Source organism: Panthera pardus, unplaced genomic scaffold, assembly GCF_024362965.1.
Source record: "Panthera pardus isolate Hobbes unplaced genomic scaffold, ASM2436296v1 HiC_scaffold_25, whole genome shotgun sequence".
NCBI lineage: Eukaryota > Metazoa > Chordata > Mammalia > Carnivora > Felidae > Panthera > Panthera pardus.
This window is the reverse complement of record NW_026526821.1, coordinates 59,082,298-59,106,099: the sequence shown is the minus strand read 5'-3', so window position 1 is coordinate 59,106,099 and position 23,802 is coordinate 59,082,298. Positions and strand designations below refer to the sequence as shown.

At 38.3% G+C, this 23,802-nt stretch overlaps 1 protein-coding gene across 2 annotated transcripts in view; it reads right to left on the bottom strand.

The window, feature by feature from the left end:
• The window catches only part of LONRF2 (LON peptidase N-terminal domain and ring finger 2), a 46,060-nt gene extending 22,665 nt beyond the window's left edge, over nucleotides 1–23,395 (bottom strand). Inside the window, exons 1-2 of one of the 2 annotated variants that reach the window (XM_053890582.1) lie at nucleotides 23,272–23,395; nucleotides 13,768–13,886 (exon numbers count right to left, since the gene is read on the bottom strand). In XM_053890582.1, coding sequence (XP_053746557.1) covers nucleotides 13,768–13,836 — 69 coding nt within the window. In that variant the 5' untranslated portion in view covers nucleotides 13,837–13,886; nucleotides 23,272–23,395. Of the gene's footprint in view, nucleotides 1–13,767; nucleotides 13,887–22,193; nucleotides 22,956–23,271 lie in introns of those variants that run through there. The other variant, XM_019453977.2, reaches the window with a different exon arrangement.
• Between the last annotated feature and the right edge of the window lie 407 nt (nucleotides 23,396–23,802).

Here is a 23,802-nt window from a genome sequence, read left to right as displayed (position 1 = left end):
TCTTCTTCATCCATTCATCAGTTGATGGACGTTTGGGCTCCTTCCATAATTTGGCTATTGTTGAAAGTGCTGCTATAAACATTGGGGTACATGTGCCCCTATAAATCAGCACTCCTGTATCCTTTGGATAAATTCCTAGTAGTGCTATTTCTGGGTCATAGGGTAGTTCTATTTTCAATTTTTTGAGGAACCTCTCCACTGTTTTCCAGAGTGGCTGCACCAGTTTGCATTTGTTGGGAGATTTTTGATTACTGATTCAATTTCTTTGTTTGTTATGGGTCTATTCAAATTTTCTATTTCTTCCTGTTCCAGTTTTGGTAGTTTGTGATATTCTAGGAATTTGTTCATTTCTTCCAGATTGCCTTCTTCCAGATTGCCCAGTTTGTTGGCATATAATTTTTCATAGTATTCTCTTATAATTGTTTTATTTCTATGGTGTTGGTTGTGATCTGTCCTCTTTAATTGGTGATTTTATCTATCTATTTGGTTCCTATCTTTTTTCTTCTTGAGAAGTCTGGCTAGGGGTTTACCAATTTTAAATGTACAATGTATGACATTTGACAAATGTATACACTGTGTAACTACAACCACAATCATGATGTAGCACATTTCCATCACCCCAGAAAGTTCCCTCATGCCCTGTGAGGTCAATCCTCTCCTCTCTCCAAGTTCAGGAACAACTAATCTGTCACTACAGTTTTCCCTTTTTGACAATTTCATATAAATGTAATCACACATGTTTTTGTGTTCCTTCCTTCACTTAACGTGATGCTTCTGAGGTTCACCCGCATTGCTGAATAGACAGATACTTCATTATTCCCTATTACCATGTAGGGTTCCACTGAATGATTATACTACAATCTGCTTATTTGAATTTTTTAATTTTTAAAAAGAAATTTTATTATTTCATAGTACTTCATTCAGACAAGTGAATCACACACAATAAACCAGAAATTTTTAAGTTACCAGACATTTGCTGACTAGTAACCTTACTCAAATGGACAGTTATGACAGGTCATATGCACAGTACAACTCATCTTGTTTATCTCCTTGAAGGGTCTCAGGAATGACAGGTTGTGGGAGTTAAAGCAAACAAACACAAAAAAAATACTGTCACATAGCCCAAAACTAAGAATTTGAACTCCTCCAGATGATAGCTGAATCCAGTTTTTTCAATCCAGATTTACTGAATAATTAACAAATATAACATATAAAATGAAGCACCCAACATGATGATTTGATACACACATACACTGTGAAATGATTCCCACAATCAAGGTAATTAACACATCTACCACCTCACACAGTTAACTCTTTCTTCCTTTTCTTCTTTCTTTTCTTTTTTTTGCAGCGAGGACACTTAAAATCTACTTTTAACAAATTTCAAGTATGTAATCCTGTATTACTAACTATAGTCACCATGCTGTATATTAGATCCTCAGAACCTGCTCTTCTTATAGTTGTACCCTTTGACTTACATCTCCCCATTTCCCCCTCCCTCCAGGCACTGGCAATCACCACTCTATTTTTTTTTTTTTCAATATATGAAATTTATTGTCAAATTGGTTTCCATACAACACCCAATGCTCATCCCAAAAGGTGCCCTCCTCAATATCCACCACCCACCCTCCCCTCTCTCCCACCCCCCATCAACCCTCAGTTTGTTCTCAGTTTTTAACAGTCTCTTATGCTTTGGCTGTCTCCCACTCTAACCTCTTTTTTTTTTTTCCTTCCCCTCCCCCATGGGTTTCTGTAAGTTTCTCAGGATCCACATAAGAGTGAAAACATATGGTATCTGTCTTTCTCTGTATGGCTTATTTCACTTAGCATCACACTCTCCAGTTCCATCCACGTTGCTACAAAAGGCCATATTTCATTCTTTCTCATTGCCATGTAGTACTCCATTGTGTATATAAACCACAATTTCTTTATCCATTCATCAGTTGATGGACATTTAGTCTCTTTCCATAATTTGGCTATTGTTCAGAGTGCTGCTACAAACATTGGGGTACAAGTGCCCCTATGCATCAGTACTCCTGTATCCCTTGGGTAAATTCCTAGCAGTGCTACTGCTGGGTCATAGGGTAGGTCTATTTTTAATTTTTTGAGGAACCTCCACACTGTTTTCCAGAGTGGCTGCACCAATTTGCATTCCCACTAACAGTGCAAGAGGGTTCCCATTTCTCCACATCCTCTCCAGCATCTATAGTCTCCTGATTTGTTCATTTTGGTGACTCTGACTGGTGTGAGGTGATATCTGAGTGTGGTTTTGATTTGTATTTCCCTGATGAGGAGCGACGTTGAACATCTTTTCATGTGTCTGTTGGCCATCCGGATGTCTTCTTTAGAGAAGTGTCTATTCATGTTTTCTGCCCATTTCTTCACTGGGTTATTTGTTTTTCGGGTGTGGAGTTTGGTGAGCGCTTTATAGATTCTGGATACTAGCCCTTTGTCCGATATGTCATTTGCAAATATCTTTTCCCATTCCGTTGGTTGCCTTTTAGTTTTGTTGGTTGTTTCCTTTGCTGTGCAGAAGCTTTTTATCTTCATAAGGTCCCAGTAGTTCATTTTTGCTTTTAATTCCCTTGCCTTTGGGGATGTGTCAAGGAAGAAATTGCTATGACTGAGGTCAGAGAGGTATTTTCCTGCTTTCTCCTCTAGGGTTTTGATGGTTTCCTGTCTCACATTCAGGTCCTTTATCCATTTTGAGTTTATTTTTGTGAATGGTGTGAGAAAGTGGTCTAGTTTCAATCTTCTGCATGTTGCTGTCCAGTTCTCCCAGCACCATTTGTTAAAGAGACTGTCTTTTTTCCATTGGATGTTCTTTCCTGCTTTGTCAAAGATTAGTTGGCCATACGTTTGTGGGTCTAGTTCTGGGGTTTCTATTCTATTCCATTGGTCTATGTGTCTGTTTTTGTGCCAATACCATGCTGTCTTGATGATGACAGCTTTGTAGTAGAGGCTAAAGTCTGGGATTGTGATGCCTCCTGCTTTGGTCTTCTTCAAAATTACTTTGGCTATTTGGGGCCTTTTGTGGTTCCATATGAATTTTAGGATTGCTTGTTCTAGTTTCGAGAAGAATGCTGGTGCAATTTTGATTGGGATTGCATTGAATGTGTAGATAGCTTTGGGTAGTATTGACATTTTGACAATATTTATTCTTCCAATCCATGAGCACGGACTGTTTCTCCATTTCTTTATATCTTCTTCAATTTCCTTCATAAGCTTTCTATAGTTTTCAGCATACAGATCTTTTACATCCTTGGTTAGATTTATTCCTAGGTATTTTATGCTTCTTGGTGCAATTGTGAATGGGATCAGTTTCTTTATTTGTCTTTCTGTTGCTTCATTGTTAGTGTATAAGAATGCAACTGATTTCTGTACATTGATTTTGTATCCTGCAACTTTGCTGAATTCATGTATCAGTTCTAGCAGACTTTTGGTGGAGTCTATCAGATTTTCCATGTATAATATCATGTCATCTGCAAAAACTGAAAGCTTGACTTCATCTTTGCCAATTTTGATGCCTTTGATTTCCTTTTGTTGTCTGCTGATGCTAGAACTTCCAACACTATGTTAAACAACAGCGAATCACCACTCTATTCTACGAAATCAGATTTTATTTTTTTTAGGTTCCACATATACTGGTAGCACACAGTATCTGTCTTCTCTATCTGGTTTACTTCACTTAGCGCAGTGCCCTCCAAGTTCATCCACATTGTTTCAAATAACACAATTTCCTTCTGTTTTAAGGCTGAATGTTCCTGTGTGTGTGTGTGCGTGCACACACACACACAGGTGTGCTTCTCACCTTCGTTATTCACCCACACTTAAGTTGTTTCCATATCTTGGCTACTGTGAATAATGCTGCAGTGAACATGAGAGTGTAGGTATCTGTTCAAGATACTGACTTCATTTCCTTTATATACCCAGAAATAGGACAGCTGAATCACACAGCAGTTCCATTTTTTATATGGGGAACCTGCATACAGTTTTCTATAATGGCTGTACCAATTTACATTACCACTAACAGTGTACAAGCGTTTCCTTTTCTCCACATCTTTGCTAGTTATCTCTAGTATTTTTGATACTAGCCATCCTAACAAGGTGCAAGGTGATATTTCATTGTGGTTTTGATTTGCATGTCCTTGATGAGTGATGTTGAGCACCTTTTCATGTACCTATTGACTATTTGTATATCTTTTTTGGAAAAATGTCTATTCAGGTCCTTTGTCCATTTTTTAGTCTCCCTATTCAATTTTTGCTATTGAGTTGTAGGAGTTCTTCATCTATTTTGGATATTAGCCCATTATCAGATATATGGTCTGCAAATATTGTCTCCCACTCCACTGTTTGCCTTTTCAATTTATTGTTTCCTTTGCTGTGTAGAAACTTCTAGTTTGATACACTCCCAACTTGTTTATTTTAGCTTTTGGTACCTCTACTTTTGGTATCATATCCAAAAAAATTATTGCCAAGACCACTCTCAAAGAATTTTCTCCTTATGTTTTGCTAGGAGTTTTGTAGTTTCAGGTTTTACACTTAAGTCTTTAAACCATTTCAAGTACATTTTTGTGAGTGGTATAAGATAGAAGTCCCGTTTCATTTGTTTGCATATGGAGATCTGCTTTTCCTAACACCATTTATTGAAGAAACCCTTTCCTCATTGTGTGTTCTTGGCACCCTGGTAGAAGATTAGTTGACTACATATGCATGGGTATATTTCTGGGCTTTAAATTTTGTTTCATTGGTTTATGCGGCTATTTTTATGCCAGTACTGCACTGTTTTGCTTGCTATAACTTTGTAATATAGTTTGAAATCAGGAAGTGTGATGCTTCCCACTTTGTTCTTTCTCAAGATTGTTTTGGCTACTAGGGATCTTTTGTGCTTCGCTATGAATTTTAGGATAGTTTTTTCCATTTCTGTAAAAATTCCATTGGAATTTTGATAGGAATTGCACTGAATCTGTAGATTGCTTTGGGTAGTATGGATATTTTGACAATATCAACTCTCCCAATCGAAGAACACAGAATATCTTTCCATTTATTTGAATCTTCGATTTCTTTCATTAAGATCTTATGGCTTTCAGTGTACAGGTCTTTCACTTTCATGGTTAAATTCATTCCTAACTATTTTTTTATTCCAGATGCTACTGTCAATGGGATTTATTTTTTAATTTCTCTTCAAATAGTTTCTTGTTATTGTATAGGAATGCTAATTTGTGTTCTACAACTTTAGAGAATTCGCTGGTTAGTTCCAACAGCTTTTTGGTGGAATATTCACAGTTATCTATATAAAAAATCATGTCATCTGCAAGCAGGTAATTCTTCCTTTCTGATTGGATGCCTTTTTTTCCCTCCTTTTTCTTGCCAAATTGCTGTGGTGAGGACTTCCAATATTATGTTGAATAGAAGTGGTAAAAATGGGCATCCTTGTCTTGTTCCTGATCTTAGAGGAGAGACTTAACTTTTCAATCTTGAGTATGATGTTAGCTGTGGGACTGCCCATATAACCTATACTATGTTGACGAACATCCCTTCTACACCTAATTTGTTGAGTTTTTATCATGACAGGATATTGAATTCTGTCAGATATTTTTTCTGCATCCATTGAGATGATCATATGATTTTTATCTTTCATTCTGTTAATGTGGTATATCACACTGATTGATGTGCAGAAGTGGAATCATACTTGCATCCCAGCAATATATCCCACTTGATCATGGCATATTCTTTTAACATGTTCCTGATTTTGATTTTGCTAGTATTTTGTTGAGGATTTATTGCATCTATGTTCATCAGGGATATTGGCCTATAATTTTCTTGTAGTGTCCTTATCTGGATTCACTATAAAGGTAATGTTGGCCCCATAAAATGAGTTTGGAAGTATTCCTTCTTTTTCAATTCTTTCTAAAAATTTTGAGGATTGGTATTAATTCTTATTTAAATGTTTGGTAGAATTTATCTATGAAACCATTTGTCCTGGGCTTTGGTTTTTTTGGGAGATTTTGATTACTGATTCATTCTCCTTGCTGATTACTGGTATGTTCAGATTTTTTATTACTTCATGATGAAGTCTTTTTTTTTTCTTTTTTTAAAAAAAGTTTTATTTAAACTTCAGTTAGTTAACATACAGTGTAAGCTTAGTTTCAGGTATACAATACAGTGATTCTGCAGTTCATCAGCCGGTACTCATCACAACAAATGTATTCCTTAATCTCCATCACTTCCATCCATCCCCCCCATCTCCCTTCCACTAACCATCAGTTTGTTCTTTATAGTTAAGAGACTTTTTTTTCAATTTTTAAAATTTGTTTTATTTATTTTTTTAGAGAGAGAGTGCTAGCAGGGGAGAGGGTCAGAGAGAGAGAGAGAGAGAGAGAGAAAGAGAGAGAGAGAGAGAGAGAGACAAAATCTTAAACAGGCTCCATGCTCAGCTTGGAGCCTGTTGTGGGGCTCGATCCCACAACACTGGTATCACAACCTGAGCCAAAATCAAGAGTCAGGCACTCAACTGACTGAGCCACCCCCAAGAGCCCATTTTTTACTTTATCTCTTTTTTTCTTTGCTCATTTGTTTTATTTATTTTTTCAAAAAATGTTTATTTATTCTGAAATAGAGAGAGCAGGGGTGGGGCAAAGAGCGAGAATCTCAAGCAGGTTCCACACTGTCAATGCAGAGCCTCATGCAGGACTCATCTCACAAACCATGATATTCATGATTAAGTTGATAAGTTGTATGTTTCCAGAAATTTATCCATTTCTTCCAAGTTATATAACTTGTTGGCACATAATTATTCATAGTCTTTTACGATCCTTTGTATTTCTGTGGCATCAGTTATAATGCTTCCTCCATTTATAATTTCATTTCTTTCAGTCATCTTTTTTTTCTTAGTCTAGCTAAAGGTTTATCAATTTTTTCTTTTCAAGAAACCAATTCTTAGTTTCATTGATCTTTTGTCTTTCTAGTCTCTGTTTCATTTCTGCTCTAATCTTTATTCCTTCTGCTAAATTTGGGCTTAGTTTGTTCTTTTTATAGTTACTTGAGAAATAAGATTAAGTTGTTTGAGATCTTTATTTTTTTTTAATTAATGTAGGTGTCCTATAAACCTCCCTACTAGAATTGCTTCTGTTGCACCCCCATAAATTTTGGTATATGTGTTTCCATTTCCATTTGTCTCGAGATTTTTTTTTTAATTTCTCTTTTGATTTCTTCTTTGACTCATTGGTTGTTTGGAAGTCGTTTCATTTCCACGTATTTGTGATTTTTTTTAGCTTTCCTCCTGTTACTTTTTCTAGTAACCATTGTGTTTGGAAAGGATATTTGATAAGATTTTAATCTTCTTAAATTTGTTAAGATTTGTTTTGTGACCTAACATATGATCCATCCTGGAGGATGTTCTCTGTGGTCTTCAAAGCAATACATATTTTTTTTTGCTCTTGGGTGGAATATTCTGTATATGTTTGTCAGATTCCTTGGCCTAAAGTATAGTCCAAGTCCATTACTTCCTTGCTGATTTTCTGTCTGGATGATGTGTATTTGATGGGGAAAGATTTTCATCTAAAGCTGGCTGCAAGGGCACTGGCTGGCTCGGGTGCAGTGGCATAGTCTCCATGCAGATCTGTCTACTGAGTCCAATGCTGGCAAAGGCAGTGGGAACCCTCAGTGGCCAAGACTGTGGGCATTCTGGGGGGGTCTGTGATGGCAGTGGTGGCTGGGGCTGTTGGTGTCCTCGATGGTAAAGGCTGCTGGGATCCTCCTGTTCTACTTTGTCTGTGGGTGTTAAGTTCTAGCCAAGAGGATCCCTTTATTTATTTTTTAAGTAGGCTTCATGCCCATCACAGAGCCAAACATGGGGCTTGAACTCATGTCCCTGAAATCATGACCTGAGCTGAGATCAAGAGTCAGACGCTTAGCCAACTGAGTCATCCAGGTGCCCTGCCACAAGGATCCCTCTTGGTGACAGTTCTGATGTGCTGGCATTCAGAACAGCAAAGGAGCTGGAGTCATGGGCTTAGTGACATGCAGAACTACCCGAGCCCATGGCCTGGGACACAGACTTATTTCCTGTGATGATAGTATCTGAGATGTAAGAGTGTGTGCATGGGTTCCTGGGTGGCTCAGTTAGTTAAGTGTCTGACTTCAGCTCAGGTCATGATCTCACCGCTCATGAGTTTCAGCCCTGTATTGGGCTCTTTGCTGACAGCTCGGAGCCTGGAGACTGCTTCAGATTCTGTGTGTCTCCCTCTCTCTCTGCCCCTCCCTCACTTTCTCTCGTTCTCTCTCTCAAATTTAAATAAACATTAAAAAAAAAGAAGAGTGTGTGCAGATCACCCATGGAAACGGGATCTGGGAAACTCATATAATGACATTACTTTAAGGGGATAAAGGGAAAGCAAGATGCATCAGCAGCACAGCCCAGGGATGACAGGGCACAGAGGTATCCCTATTCAGGACTGAGGGGTAGGGCAAACAGAAGCAGCTGTGTGGCCCTAGTGATGGCACAGCAGCAGCTACACAGCCCCCAACTCAGGACCAAAGGGGTGGGATACAGAGCAAAGGCAACATGACCCAGTGATAGCAGGTAAAAGCTGTCACTTAGGACCCAGGATGCAGGGCATAGAGCAGCAGAAGCTCAGCTTTGGTAATGGTGGGCCAATGACAGGGCTTAGGACTGAGGGGGGGTGGGGCACAACACAGAGGTAGCTCTGGTCCCTGTAGATGGTGAGGCCCTGTGGCATCCCAGTCCTGCAGAACTGGGCACAGCAATAACTCGGGCTCCAGTGGGCAAGTGTCACCATAGCAATGGCTCCAGCCCTGGGAAGGAGACCCTGAGACAGGATTCTGGACAGCTCCATCAGCTGGGTTCAGCATTGGTTAAGAGTTCTGGGGTCCTCAGTAGTAAAGACTGCAGAAGTTCCTGGTGAAAACAAGGACTGCTGGAATCCTCTTGTTCTCTTTACCCTATGTGGTGAAATCCCTGAGGGGATCCTTCTTGGTGCTGAGCTGCTCTGAACTGGGGGATGTAGTGATATAAGTAAAATACTTCCTACACTTTTCTATGTGACCATCCTTAGTTTTGGAGCTCTATAGGTTTTCTGCTGCTGCTTTGCTGTAGTCCAGAGCTTTCCCACAGTTTTCACTGTTTTGTAGTTGTTTATTGCTTTGGTTGTTTTCATGGGGGAGATAAGTGTTGGGACCACCTGGTCTGCCATCTTGTGATAGCCTCTATTTACATGCTGATGGACAAACATATGGGTTATATTCAGTCTTTGACTATTATGAATTAAGCTGTTATGAATACTGTATTAATATCTTTTACTTTTCTTGGGAAATATCTAAGAGTGACTGTTGGATCACATAGGAAGTGTATGCTTAACTTTAAAACTGTCTTCTGTTGTGACTGTACCATTTTGCATTCACACACTGTGTGAGAGTTTTAGTTGCTGGACATCCTTCTCCACACTTAGTATGGTATTTTAAATTTAAGCCATTTTAGTGAGTACTGAGTGGTATCTCCTTGAGGTTTTAATTTGTATTTCCCTAATGACTAATGATGTGGAACATCTTTTCATGTGTTTACTTGATATTCCTAGGTCTTCTTTGGTGAAGTATCTGCTAAAATCCTTGCCCGTTACTTAATTGAGGTATTTAAATTATTATTGAGTTGGTAAGTATTCTTTATATATGCTATATACAGATATATACCTCGCAAATATGTTCTCCCATTCTGCCTTTTCATTTTTATAGCAGTATCTTTTGAAGAACAGAAGTTTTCAATTTTGATGAAGACCAATTTACTTTTTCTTTTACAATTTGTCTTGACTAAGAAGTCTTTGCTTAACAAAAAGTGACAAAGATTTTTACATTTTGTTTCAGATATTCTATAGTTATAGCCTATATATTTAAGGCTATGCTCCATTTTGAATTAATTTTTATATATGATGTAAAGAGAGTGGTGAGGTTCATTTTTTCTTTTGCAAATAGATATGCAATTGCCCCTTACTACAAATTATGAAAAGATGATCTTTTCCCTAAATCTTTGCACTATTGTAAAAAAACTAATTCGCCATTTATGTGTAGGTCTATTTCTGGACTGCCTTCTGTTTTAGTGATCTTATGTCTTTCCTTAAGCAAATATCACACAATTCTCCTTACTTTAGCTTTATAGGAAGTCTTGGAATCAAGTAGTATATTTCCTGGAACTCCATTCTTATATTTTAAAATTGTTTGGCTATTCTTTCCCTTGTATTTCCATAAATACACACATATACATACATACACACATACATACATATGTATATAATTTGTACTAATGAATAATTAGATATATACATATATACATTGAGGACAAATTCCCCAAATAAAAACAACACAGTCCCGATTAAAATTCTGATAGGCTTCTTTGCAGAATTTGGCAAATTAGCTCTATTTATTTGGGGAATTTGTCATCTTACTAAAATTGAGTCTTCTGATCCATGAACCTAGTATGTATTTATACTTATTTAAGTGCTACTTAATTTCTCTCAGCAATGGTTTATAGTTTTCAGTGTATAGATCTGTTAGGTACTTCGTTAACTTTATCACTAAACATGTCATGTTTCTTTAAGCTATTTTAACAATATTATTTTTAAAATTTCATTTTTACAATTATTTCTTGTTGGTGTGTTGAAATATGATTGGTTTCATTTTTGCATATTCACCTTGTACAATGCAAGCTTTTTATAAATTTCTTGAGATTTCCTCACAATTATGTCAACTGTGAATAGACAGTATAACATTTTTCTCTCCATTATGTATGCCTTTTATTTCTTCCTTTTTTTTTTTTTTTTTTTTTTTTGCTTTACCTTCCTGGCTAGGAACTCAAGTACCATATTGGTAAGTGGTAAAAGCAAACGTATTTATTGTTCTTGGTCTCAGTAGAAAGGCATTCCATTTCCTACCATTAAGCATGACGTTTGCTGTAAGGTTTTTCATAGATGCTCGTTACCAGATTGAGGAAATCCCTTGCTCTTCCTATTTCATTCAAAGTTTTAACATGAAGGATGTTCAATTTTATCAAGTGCTTTAGCTTCATTTATTGCTTTTTTTCAGTCTGCCAATACAAATTGATTTTCAAATGAGATAATGAGAGATAGTGGTTTAAAGTTTGTTTTTTAACATTTTTGCTTGGTTTTATTACAAAAATGCTGTTCTCATAAAATAAGTGTTCCCTCGTTTTCTGTTTTACAGAAGAATTTTTGAAGGGCTGGTATTATTTCTTTCTTAAATGTATGATAGAATCAACAGTAATTCCATCTAGTCCTGATATTTGGTATGGGCAGGGGGAGGTGATTAACTACAACTTTAATTTCTCTAAATATTGAGGTTATCTACTTCTTCTTGAATGGATAATGGCAGTTTGTGTCTTTCAAGGAGTTTGTTAACTTCTTCTATGTTGTTGAATGTATTAACACAAAGTTGTTCATGAAACTGTTCCTTTTTTATCCTTTTAATGTCTGTGGGATCTATAGTGATATCTCCACTTTCATTCAAGATATTAGTAATCTGTGCATTCCCTCTTTCTTCCTGATTAGTCTGGTGAGATATATCAATTTCATTGATCTTTTCAAAAACGACAGGTTTTTGTTTCATTGACTTCTCTTTATTGTTTTTTGTCTTCCATTTATCGACTCCAACCTCTTCTATGTATTTTTTTTGTTCTTTCTGCTTATCTTTGTTTTAATTTGCTCTTTTCTTAGTTTTTTTTAAGGTGGAAACTTAGATCACTCATTTGAGAGCTTACTTCTTTAATAATTTATTCATGTTACAAATTTCCCTCAAAAAGTGGCTTTAGCTACATATGACAAATTAGATATAATGTGCTTTTATTATCAATGATTTCAAAATATTTCCTGGTTTCCTTGTGATTTCTTCTTTGTTCTATGGATTGTTTAAAGGTGACCTAATTAAAAAATAGATACTTAAGGATTTCCTGGATATTTTACTATCATTGATTACTCTTTTCATTCTATTGTCAGTATATTCTTCAAGATTTCAATGATTTGAAATCTACTGAGACATGTTTTACCAGCATAGGATTCTATGAACATTAAAAAGCACAGGTATGCTTACCCATTTAGATAAGGTCAAACTCATCACATGCCTATTTATATTTCTGAATGTGGTCAAATATTTTGTTAGCACTAACTTACCTCCATTTGTACCAAAAGTTGTGAATCAGTATCAGCCATGGCTGGTAGCTTGAAAGGATAGTTTTGCCTGGATAAAACACATTGCTCTGGTAGCCCCCAACAGAAAACTCAGTTGATTCTACAAGTGCTTCCATCTCAGCTCAGCCATAGTTGGACAACTTCATCCTTCCCTCAGTGCTTTCAACATACTTAACAATGTTGCTTCTGCCCTAATCTTTTAGTTATGATGTTAGCCTGGAAACAAATTTCTATTCTTCACATCTTAAAGTTATTTATCAGGGTACATTTCTGCTAAAGCTGTTCTTTACTAAGCATTTATCAAGAATTGAGGCCCACATATTTGCAACAAATACTAAAGACAGGACCAAAATCCCAAAAGCTAATGATGCATTTGCTGGGTGTCTTACAGTTAAAATTATCTATGTAACTTTGTAGTAATGAAGTCTGTCTTTTGTCACAGACACACTGCCAAGTTTTTAGCTGAAAGGCCAATATTGTGGAGAAGAAACTAGCTTCACAGGGTACTACAGGTCTACTGTCAGTCAGAAATACTAAGCTTATAATTCATAACAATTAAGGCTCAGACACTGATGATGAAATTAGCTCAGAAGATTAACAGATCAAGGGATAGAAGAAAAGTCATCAGAAAAAGGAGGAGAAAATGTCTTTAGTAAAGCAAGCAAGAATACAGATTTCTGGACTTGGCCCAATAAACATTCGTTTCCCATCCTAAGGCTCATCCCTAATTCCAATTTAACACTCAATCTAATCTGAAAACACTTAGTTTTAAAGAACAGAAGGTTGGATGGAAGGAAGGAAAGGGCATCTTTTCTATTAACCTGGATTAATGCCTCTTCAATGTTTCTAAAATGAAAATGATAAAAAGTAATACAGCAGGACAAAAATATTTTTAATTACTAGCTAACAGAGTATGCAACTGGTATTAATTTCATCACAAATTCTTTAAAACTTCAAAACCCCTTTTGGGTTTAAAATTCCAGAGATTCATGAAAAAAGCTACAACTTTGATTATGTGGCTTCTTAATCTTCAAGGGCAACTTAAGCTATTGTTATTACATTAACAAAGCTTATTCTGTGTCATCACAGACATATTAGACCTTTCCAACATAGACACTAAAATTATTCCAAAATACATACAAAACATTCATCCTTTCACTAATAACATTTATATGTTCCCTGCATAGCAGAGCCTGTTATTCATGATTATTTTAGAATCTTCCTATTTAAAGTATAATTTTAAACATTTCCCCTGAACTCACAAATTTATCCAATTTTATCATTGTGTTTATGTATTTATTTAGTATATAAGGTATATCATTCGGCTAAATATCTCCTAAGAATAATCTAAATTAGTGTTTCTTAATTAAATCAAGCTGGGAACATTTTGATCTTTTAAACTGAGTTGGTTTATCATGAAGTGAATTGCTACGTTGCTATTATTGATGGATATATACACTGTGTGTAGGTACCTCATCACAGTCATCTTAGTTTATTCTTAAGAAAATCCCATAAACTTACATTTCTTATCTCTAAAACCAGCCAATACAAATACCTTAGTCAAGAGAGGTTCATTCTGACAAACTGCATTGGCATCCTGTAGAGCCTGCTCATAGTTCTTCATGGTTAAATACAACTCTGCTCGCAGCAGCAATAACGAATTATCTCTAGGAACTGAAAGACACAGGGAATAGAAAAAAATTAAAATGACTACATTTAAAAACAAATCTTTAAGTCACTAAAAATAATAAACTGGAAAGTAAATATAAAGGCAAAATAAATACTTCCTCCCTCAAATTATAATGTGGTTTAGTAACTTGATAAATATATTTTACACAGCTTCTCTCAGGAAAACAGATGATTGGCAAGACTTCAAAATGCAGCCAGAGGGGCACCTGAGTGGCTCAGCCGGTCAAGCGTCTGACTTTGGCTCGTGGCATGATCTCACCATTCATGATCTTTGTGCTGACAGCTTAGAGCCTGAAGCCTGCTTCAGATTGTGTCTCCCTCTCTCTCTCTGTCCATCCCCAGCTTGCTGTTTCTGACTCTCAAAAATAAATAAATGTTGAAATGCACCCAGAAAAAGACACTAGGTACAATATAAGTTGCAATAATACTGAGTAAATGCTGAAGCATCCTAATGCTATAATTACATATTAAAAATTAAATGATTGAAAATAATTTTTTGAAATTACACAAGGAAAGTCCCGCTCAAGAAACTAACGGGCAGCTGGGTGGCTCAGCCAGTTAAGTGTCTGACTCTTGATTTCGGCTCAGGTCATGATCTCACAGTCACGAGATCAAGCTCCATGCATTGGGCTCCACTCTAACATGGAGACTGCTTGGGATTCTCTCTCTCCCTCTCAAAATAAACATTTTATAAAATAGTTTAAGAAACTAAAAAAAAAAAGCACATAATTTTCTTTCCTATACAACTGCATGGATGTGGACTTGTCATCATAATTGTACCTATAGTATGTTAAGTGGGAAAATGAGGGGAAAAAATAACTGCCTTTTCCCTAGAGTACTCAAACAGAAGCGAGCTTGAGAACTGCTCATATGAGACTATGGATAGAGCCTAGCTATGCAAAGGCCAAGAGTGATTCTATGAACTATGATATGTAGTATATGAAGTCATTGACTTGGCAAGGTACCATGGAAAAGTGACAGAGCTCATGAAAGCCATTTTTCATACTGCTGGACCTGGTTCACTCTATATACTCATTGCAGGATCTTTGTAATACAGCTATAGCATTTCATTTTAATTGATAAGAAATATTCTAAGTACAGTACCTAGAATATGTTCTCATTTCTCTACCTAATACCCATTTCAGTTTGCTCCAAATCCTTGACCTTGGCTCTTTCTCAAACTAGCCACTTGGAACTTTGCAAATGCTACTACATCTCCTTAGTTTATGTAGGTAACTGAGCAAGTGTGCGTAACAAATCATACAAAAAGATATTACAGCCACCACTTGTAACTGTGTTATTGCTGCATATATGTTTCATAGAGCAATGTATGCCAAGGAAAAAAAGGGGAAAAAGAGGAAAGAAATGGCAAGAAAGGAGAATCTAACAATAAAAGTTGAATCCTTTAAAATGACATTGACTGGTGAGAGTAAGGATCAACTTTTTTCTGTTAAAATCAAACAGTAAATATTTTAGGTTTTGCAGGCCAGTTAGAAGCTTGAGGATATTGTACACGAACAGAATTATTTGGGTAAGGGATAACATTTTCCTTAAAATTCAAAGTTAATGTTCCCTATCATCAAAATAAATTGAAAATGTCCATGTGTTGGTTATGATCTGTAATGAGATTTTTCGTATTTCATCTTTGAAAACACACATAGGTACTATAAAATACGGATGTCCATCCACAAGCATAAAATTTTTAATTGAGCATTTGATTGCTTGGGAGTTATTTGCAGAATTCTATTAGATTCTTCTTATATCTTTAGTATGTCATTATATAGTAAATGTAGTTACAGATTAATCATTTCCAACTAAAGATTAAGTGAAATCTCCTCAAACTGCATAGTTAAATGCATTATCAAATACAGAAATAACCTTTGGAGATTTTGGAAATCTCAAACAAAAAAATGCTTCTAGAACTATAGTTCAAGCTTGAGACATACACTTGCTGCAAGTGTGAGAATGAAGTTCTCCCACCTTGCTCCCGCTTGAATCTTCTAAACAACTATATCATATGCTAACAATCAGCTTTGACTGTGGCATTCTAGATTTTATTTCTTGTGTTTCTTTTCACTCCCACGTTGCAGTAACAGGGGAGACAGCAACAGTGGACATTTTGCTCTTATTCTTGAATTTGAAAAAGAATATGTATAATGTTTTAACATGAAATATGCTTATTGTAAACTCTTGACAGAGAATATTTATCAAATTAGGTAAGTTCCCTCCTATTCCTAGTTTTATATATAGGCATTATAACAAGTGGCTGTTGAATTTTATAGAATGCTCTTTCAACATGTGGGAGATTACATGAAATATATCTCCTTTAATCTGTCCTTACAGTGAATTACATTGAACAATTTGTCTAATACTGAATTATCCTTATATTCTTAGAATAAGCACATCTTGACCTTAACTCTTACTATATTGCTGGATTCAAATACTGACAAGTTTAAGATTTTGGCAACCATGTATATATGTAAGACTAGTCTACAAAATTTTTCCTAGGCTTTACCTGATTATAATATCAAGATTATATTAATCTTATAAAATTAAATGTGGGGCACCTGGGTGGCTCAGTCAGTTGAGTGTCTGACTCTTGATTTCAGCTCAGGTCATGAACCCAGGGTCGTGGGATTGAGCCCCATGTCAGCGTGGACCTGCGTAAAACTCTCTCTCTCCCTCTACCTCTCTACCCCATTCATGCATTCTAAAATAAAACAATGAAAAATCTTCCATATCTCTCCATGATCTGAAATGAAAGTTTATCTTCCTTGAAAGTTTGTTAAAACTTGTTTGCTCTTAGTGTTTTGTTTTGTTTGTCAAAAGAAAAGCCCCAAGTAGCACTTCTATTTCATTTATTTTTGGTCAGTGTTAGGCTTTTATTTCTTCCTGGGTAAATTTTGATAATTTATAGTTTCCTTAAAACTGTCCTTTTTTTTATAGGCTTTAAAATCTGTTATATTCCTTTACATCTGCAATTCTGCTACTTCTTCATTCCTGATCCTCCTGTTTGTGGTTTGCTTTTTCTTCATTACATTTGCCAAACATTTGTTTCTTTTGTTGGTCTTTGTAATGAACCAGCTTCTGACTTCTTAACCAACTCAATCTTTTTGTTTCACTAATGTTTTCTTCATTATCTCTTTGCTTACACTTGTGTTACCTTAATTGATTTTGACAAAGTTTTTGCAGTGAAAAACACTCTTCATTTGCATTTGTTTTTAATCATTCTTTTCTAATAAATGCATTTAAGCCTCTACTCCACACATTCTAAAGGCTATTTTTAATGAAGTCCAAAAAAGTCACTTCCCATCCAGACACTGAATGAATCAGACTGTTTTCTCTGTTGACTTCTACTATTTATGAAGCCAGAGCTTCATAATTTAATCTTTTAAAATATTTCTAATAAATCTCTACACATTTTGCAACCATTAAGCCTTAAGCTTAGTAAAACTGAGAAAAATTTATAGAGGAATCACTAAAAAAAATAAATGGAAGAGGAAAAGCAACTTAAAATTCTTTGTTATGAAGACAGCTTATGGAAGAAAAATGCACATGTGCACCTTCCAAGAAACTGACACAAATATCCAAAGGGTTTTTATCAATTAACCCCTGTATGGGGAAATGAGTCAAAAAGAGTACAGTCTGAGAACTTGGCATTGTGAGGAAGAGAAGAGATAATCTACTCTCTACATTTGTGTTTAGGGTTAATCTAAGGCTGTTCTCCTCCAACTCCAACCCAGAGTTGTCGTAGTGTTGGGAGCTAGTTACCGGTGTAAAATGTGTCAAATGAGCGGACAGTGGTGAGAAGTAGAGAACTGTACAAGTGTTATTTATTTTTATAAGTTTATTTTGAGAGAGAGAGCATGTGCATGGAAGTGGGGGGGGGGGTGGGCGGAGAGGGAGGGAGGGAGGGAGGGAGGGCGAGAGAGAGAGAGAGAGAGAGAGAGAGAGAGAGAGAGAGAGAGAATCCCAAGCAGCCTCTGCACTGTCAGCACAGACTCCTACTCAGGGCTCGATCTCACAGTGAGATCATGATCTGAGCCAAAATCAAGAGTGGGATGCGTAATCAACTGAGCCACCTAGGCATCCCAAGTATTATTTAGAAAGAGCTGAATGAGTGGAGACATAAAGCAAGGACAGCTATGTAGTGGTCCCAATAAATAGAATAAACGGCAATTCTCCTCAGAGGTTATTTGTTCAAAGTGATGTAGGACTCAAAAGTCAAGGCCACAAATTCTAAGTGTGATCTTGTTAAACTTTTATATACCTACACACCTGAATGGTCACCACCCAGATCAGGACCTAAGGCGGCTACTTTGTGCACTTTCTCTGGTAGTACACCTTTCCTGAGGGGAACCACCATCTGACGTCTATCATCATTAGATTACTTGAGCCTGTTTATGAACTTATCATGGGGTTATATGAATAGAATGTACTCTTTTGTATAGGTCACTCAGTATCATTCTGTGAGATTCCTCCACATTGCTGTATGTCTCAGTTTTTTTCTTTTTAATAAACTGTTGCATAATACACTGTATGACTTAACTTACATACTTATTCTACCACTGGGTTGTTATCTAAATGTTTTTGTGGCACATATATCTAGAAATAAACATTCTTGTATATTACTTTCAGTGGACATAAGCATTAATTTCTACTTGATATATACTCAAGAGTGGAAATGTGCCAGAGGTTATATCTATGTTTAAACTTACTTGGTACTCCCAAACATATCTAACTTGTACCAATTTGCACTTCCCACAGGATTGTTAAGAGTCCCGATTACTTCAAATACTTGCCAGAACGAGGTACCATGACCCTTTCATTTTCATCATTCTGAAAGACATGTAGTAATATTTTAGTTTAAATTTTCAATTGATCAGTAATTACTTTGGGCACCCTTTCATATATTTATTGCCATTTGAGATCCAGTTTACAAAGCATCTGTTCAATCTGCCTATTATTTAGATAGACTTCCTATTTTCCTGTTGAACTGTAGGCATTCTTTCAACATTCTGGATTTGCATTTTCATTTGGATATATTACAAATACACATCACCTTTTCACTCTTTGGGGGGGTCTCTAAGGAAGAGAAGTTATTAATTTTAAATTGAATTTATCTTTTCCTGTATGGATATGTTTTTTGTGTCTTAAGACAAAAAACAACTACCTAATAATCATGAAAATATTGTATGATTTTAGATATGGGATTATAATTTCCATGTATGGTGTGTAGTGGGCATCTAGGTTCATTTTTTTACCAAATGGATATGCAACAGACTTAGACTATTTAAAAGACTTTTTCCCTCATTGAATTCTTTTGGCATCTTTGTAGCAAACCAAGTGACCATGTATGTGAGAGTCAGTTTCTATGTGTCTAAACTTGGGCCAATACAACTCTGTGCTAGTTACTGCAGCTACATTATAGTAAGTCTCAGGTATCTTACAGTATCAGTTCTCCAGCTTTGTTACTTTTCTTCATTATTGCCTTGGCCATTCATCAACTTCCACCAAAACCCCTAGCTAAAATTCTGACTGAGAATGCACTCAATCTATAGTTCCATACGCACAGAACTGACATCAATACTGAGTTTTGCAGTCTGTGAAAATAACATATGTTTCCATTTACTTAAGTCAATTGTAATTTCTCCCAGAAATATTTTGTATTTTCAGTGTAGAGGTCTTGAACAACTTTCAGATATTTCAACATTTACTCCAAAGAATTTTTGTTATATAAATGGGCTTTCTTTCTGTTTGTTTTTTTACTAGGTATATATATCAGTGATCTTTCTATATTAACCTTATAGTCAACAATCTTGATAATTTGCTTATAATCTGTAACAGTTCAAATATTCCTCTGGAGTTTCTACGTACTCCAGCATGTCATCTACAAATAGTAAGTTTTATTTTTCCAATCTTAATACCTTTTATTTTCTCATTGTACTAGCTAAAATCTTAATACAATGCTGAATGAATGGCAGTGATGGCAGGTGAACACCCTTGTCAACCTTTTCCTTCAGTAGTAAAACATTCAATATTTCATCATTACAATGGTTGCTACAGATTTTTGTATATACTCCTTAACATTAAGAAATTCCCTTTTATTCCAACTTTCCTGAGAGATCCATTCTCTATTCTGTAGATGCAGTGAATTACACTGGTTGATTAATAATGATTAAACATTTGACAGTGATTAAATAATGACATTTTACTTGACCATGATGTGTTTTAAGTGTATCACTGGATTCAATCTGCCAATATTTTGTCCCCCCTACCCCCCCCCCCCCCCCAGAGGTAACCACTGCCCTTACTTCCAACATGCTATAATAGTTTTGCGTATTTGGACTTACAAAAAAATAGAATCAGATCATAAAAATGCCTTTGAGTATGGCTTCTTTCACCCAACATTATGTTTGTGATTTGTCCACATTGTAGTGTGTGTGTCTGTAGCCAGTTTACTTTCTTTCTATATAGTATTAGAAAAGGCGTTTATTGTCTTCTTACTTAGCCATTCATTCTGTTCTTATTGGACATGTGGGTTGCTTCTACTTCAGGGCTATCTCTAAATAAGGATATACACTCTTGCACATTCTTGTAATTCTCTCAGTGCACATATACATGCACCTTGTTGAAACTGCTTGGCCAAAAGTCACATTTAATATTTTCAGATACTACAAGCAATTTTCCAGGTGTACAATTCGCAGATCTGCAGTATATATGATAATCCTCATTTTATCCATCTTCTCCAACAGTTGGTATTGTGATCTTCTACATTTCCAGCAGCTGTTTTTAAAAGTTCTAGATTTCCACTAGTACAGTTGCCACTAGCTACATGTGGCTACTGGGCAACTAAAATGGGACTAGAGGAACAAAGTTATTAACTTTTTAATTAATTGAAATTTAAATTTGAAACCTGATACCCTATTGACTAGTGGAAAACTTTTAATTTGGAACTTCAATATGCCAACCTAGTTTTTCAACTCTAAATATTAAAAAATCTAAGTATAAAGCAAGTATTTCTGATGAAAAATTTGTGCCCAAATTGGGGTGGGCAGTGCATGTAAAACACATAATGCATTTGAAAGGTTGGTTTAAAAAAAAAAAAGTAAAATCTCCATCATTTTTTATATTGAAGGTATGCTGAAATAGTATTTTGAATGTTTAGGTTTAAAAAATAGTGTTAAGATAAATTTCATCTGCTTCTTTTTACCTTTTACATGTGACTACTAGAAATTTAAAATTGCATATATGTGGTTTACACAGTATTTCCACTGGACAGTGCTGTTCCACCTTGCACGTGCATGAACAAGATGGACAAAAGTTCAGAAACATGCAGCCATATTAAGGTATGGAATATACTGGCTGCAGAAATGGTACACAATATTTTTTTACATAAAGCAATTCAACTGTTCTACTGCAACAAAGCATCTCCCAACTTAGATATAGGTGTGCTCTCAAAAAGGGAAAACCTTAACTCTGAATTTAAAATAAAATGGATGAGTACAGCATACAAGACTCTTAGTAACAGAGATTAAACCAAGTCTTCTTGGCCAGTGATTTAAATCACATACAACCTGTAAAAAAAACAGTGAAGCCAAATCACCCTCCACACACACTTCACCCCAATAACTGTCAATAGAGCATATGGCAGTGGGAATCAAATACGATGACAGGAAGTTTGGTCTTTTAAATTACATATTCTTAACAGGTGGGCTGGAGTGGGGGGGTGGGTAGGAAATTAGAGATCCTTTGTGCTGGTCACAGATTTCAGTTATTTTTTTAAAACTTAAACACACACACACTAGTTAATGTAACTAATAAGCTAATTACACGACATCTAATGCCCTTTGAGAGAGAACGTACAAGTAACAAAAGCAGAATGGAAGGCGATCCTTCCTGGATTCATTAGCTGAAACCCCCAGAGCAAATCCTTCCACATCACAAGGCAAAGGTCCTAGTGCGCCTCTAGGGTGTTAGTTATTTGCACTTTCCTGCTGGACAAGTAAAAACACTAGGTCATCCTCCCACTCCTGGACAGCTGAGATGGGAGTAAAAGACAGTCCTGGCCTTACAGGGTTACTCAGGAAGGCTGCGGAGGTACCGGCTGCGGAGGTAAAAGACGCAACCAGCGGGGTGCACCTGCCCTCTGACACCAGCCACTCTGGGTGCAGGTTCATCTTACCACCTTTATCAAGAGAATAACCCCTACACCTGAACAAAGCTCTCCACGCCCACCCCTGCAGTCGACAGGTGGGCAGGCCGGCGGGCCAACTCCCAAGGCCGACTTACCTAGATCCAGAGCCTGGTCGCACCTGAGCAGCGCGGCCTCGGGCTGCTGCTGGCGCTGCAGACTCCGCGCCTGGCCCGCCAGCCTGCGCACACGGCACTCGGTCGGAAAGCACTTCTCCAGCAGGCCGCTCAGCACCACGTTGACTCGGCGCGCCTGCGGCCGGACAGGCCCGGACTCCACGCAGCGCTTGCACACCGTCAGCCCGCACGGCAGGGTCACCGGCTTGTGGAGCAGCCGCTGGCAGCGCGGGCAGCCCAGCAGATCACCGGGCGCGGCGGGCGCCGAAACCGGCTGCTCCCCACGCGGCTCCTCGGGGGCGCGGCCCGGCCCCGCAGCCGGCAGCCTCCACTCTCTCTGGCCCAGGGCGCGCGCGAGGCCGACCGCCAACTCCCCCAGCTCCTCCGGCCGCAGCGCCCCGAGCCGCGCCGCCCCGCGGAACGCACCCAAGGCCTCGGGGAGCCGGCCGGCACGGGCCAGCGCGTCCCCCAGCCGCAGGCACAGGCCGCGGTCCGGCTGCGCCTGCCCGGCCAGCACCGAGCGGAAGAGCTCCGCGGCCATCTCATACTCGCCGGCGCGGAAGGCCTCATCGCCCTTCTCCAGGCGCTTGGCGAAAGACTCCCCGCAGTCGCAGCCGGGGCACTGGGGCGGCGGCGGCGGCGGTGGGACCGGCTCGGGGCTCATAGCCTCGAGCCTGCGGCGCCGTAGGCCCGGACGGGAGAAGCCTAGGCAAGCGGATGCTCTGCTGCCTGGGGCGCGGCGGCGGGAGCGCGGCCGCCGCCTTCTCCGAGAGCCACGCGCGTCTGGAGGCGGCCGCTACGGGCCACCGCGACCACTGGCACGGGCAGGCGCAAGGCTGCGGCGGTGTCCCCCACGCGGCGTGGGCGGCCGGTCCCGCAGGACCACAACCGGACCCGGGCGGGGGCGAGGCAGGCACGGCCCGAGCCCCCGCGCACGCGAAGCCCCTTCCTTGCCCCGCTCGCTTATGTAACCCAGGCCGCCTGTGAGAACGCGGCGACCCCCTCCCCACGTCCGCGTCTCGGGGCGGCCGGGCGCGTGTGTGCGTGCGCGTTCACCTACACGTGCCCTTCGCCGCGCGCTCTCTTCCCGCAGCCGCGGCAGTGCCTGAAACAGGTGTCCGCGGCAGGCTGGGCGCCCAGCTCTCTCCCGCTTTCCCCAGAGGCCTGGCCGCCGAGACAACCTGTGGCCGCGGTTCAAAAGAGAACCGAGGCAGTTACCAAGCACATCACGAATTTGATTTAGGAAATTGTCTTAAGTGACAGGGAAGCCTGAAGTGGGTACTGAACAGATCTCCAGCAAGCTTCCTAACGGAACTCTGAATTTTAGACTGAAACATTTTAGAACTCTAATTTAGAACAATAGTTTTAAAAGAGAACGTAAAGGAATACCGTGCTAGGTGTTGGGAGAGGAGGGATTTTCCAAGTGGACGTTGTACTGTGCCCTTGATTTAGGAAGCAGAAATATAATTTTTTTAAATGTCTCCTAACGTAGAGTATCGCAGACAAAAGTTGCTGGAAGGAGGGAGTTAAAAGCTGTATTGGTATATAAGCAAGGACTAAATGTTCCTTCTGTGATCACTAGCCAGTTTTT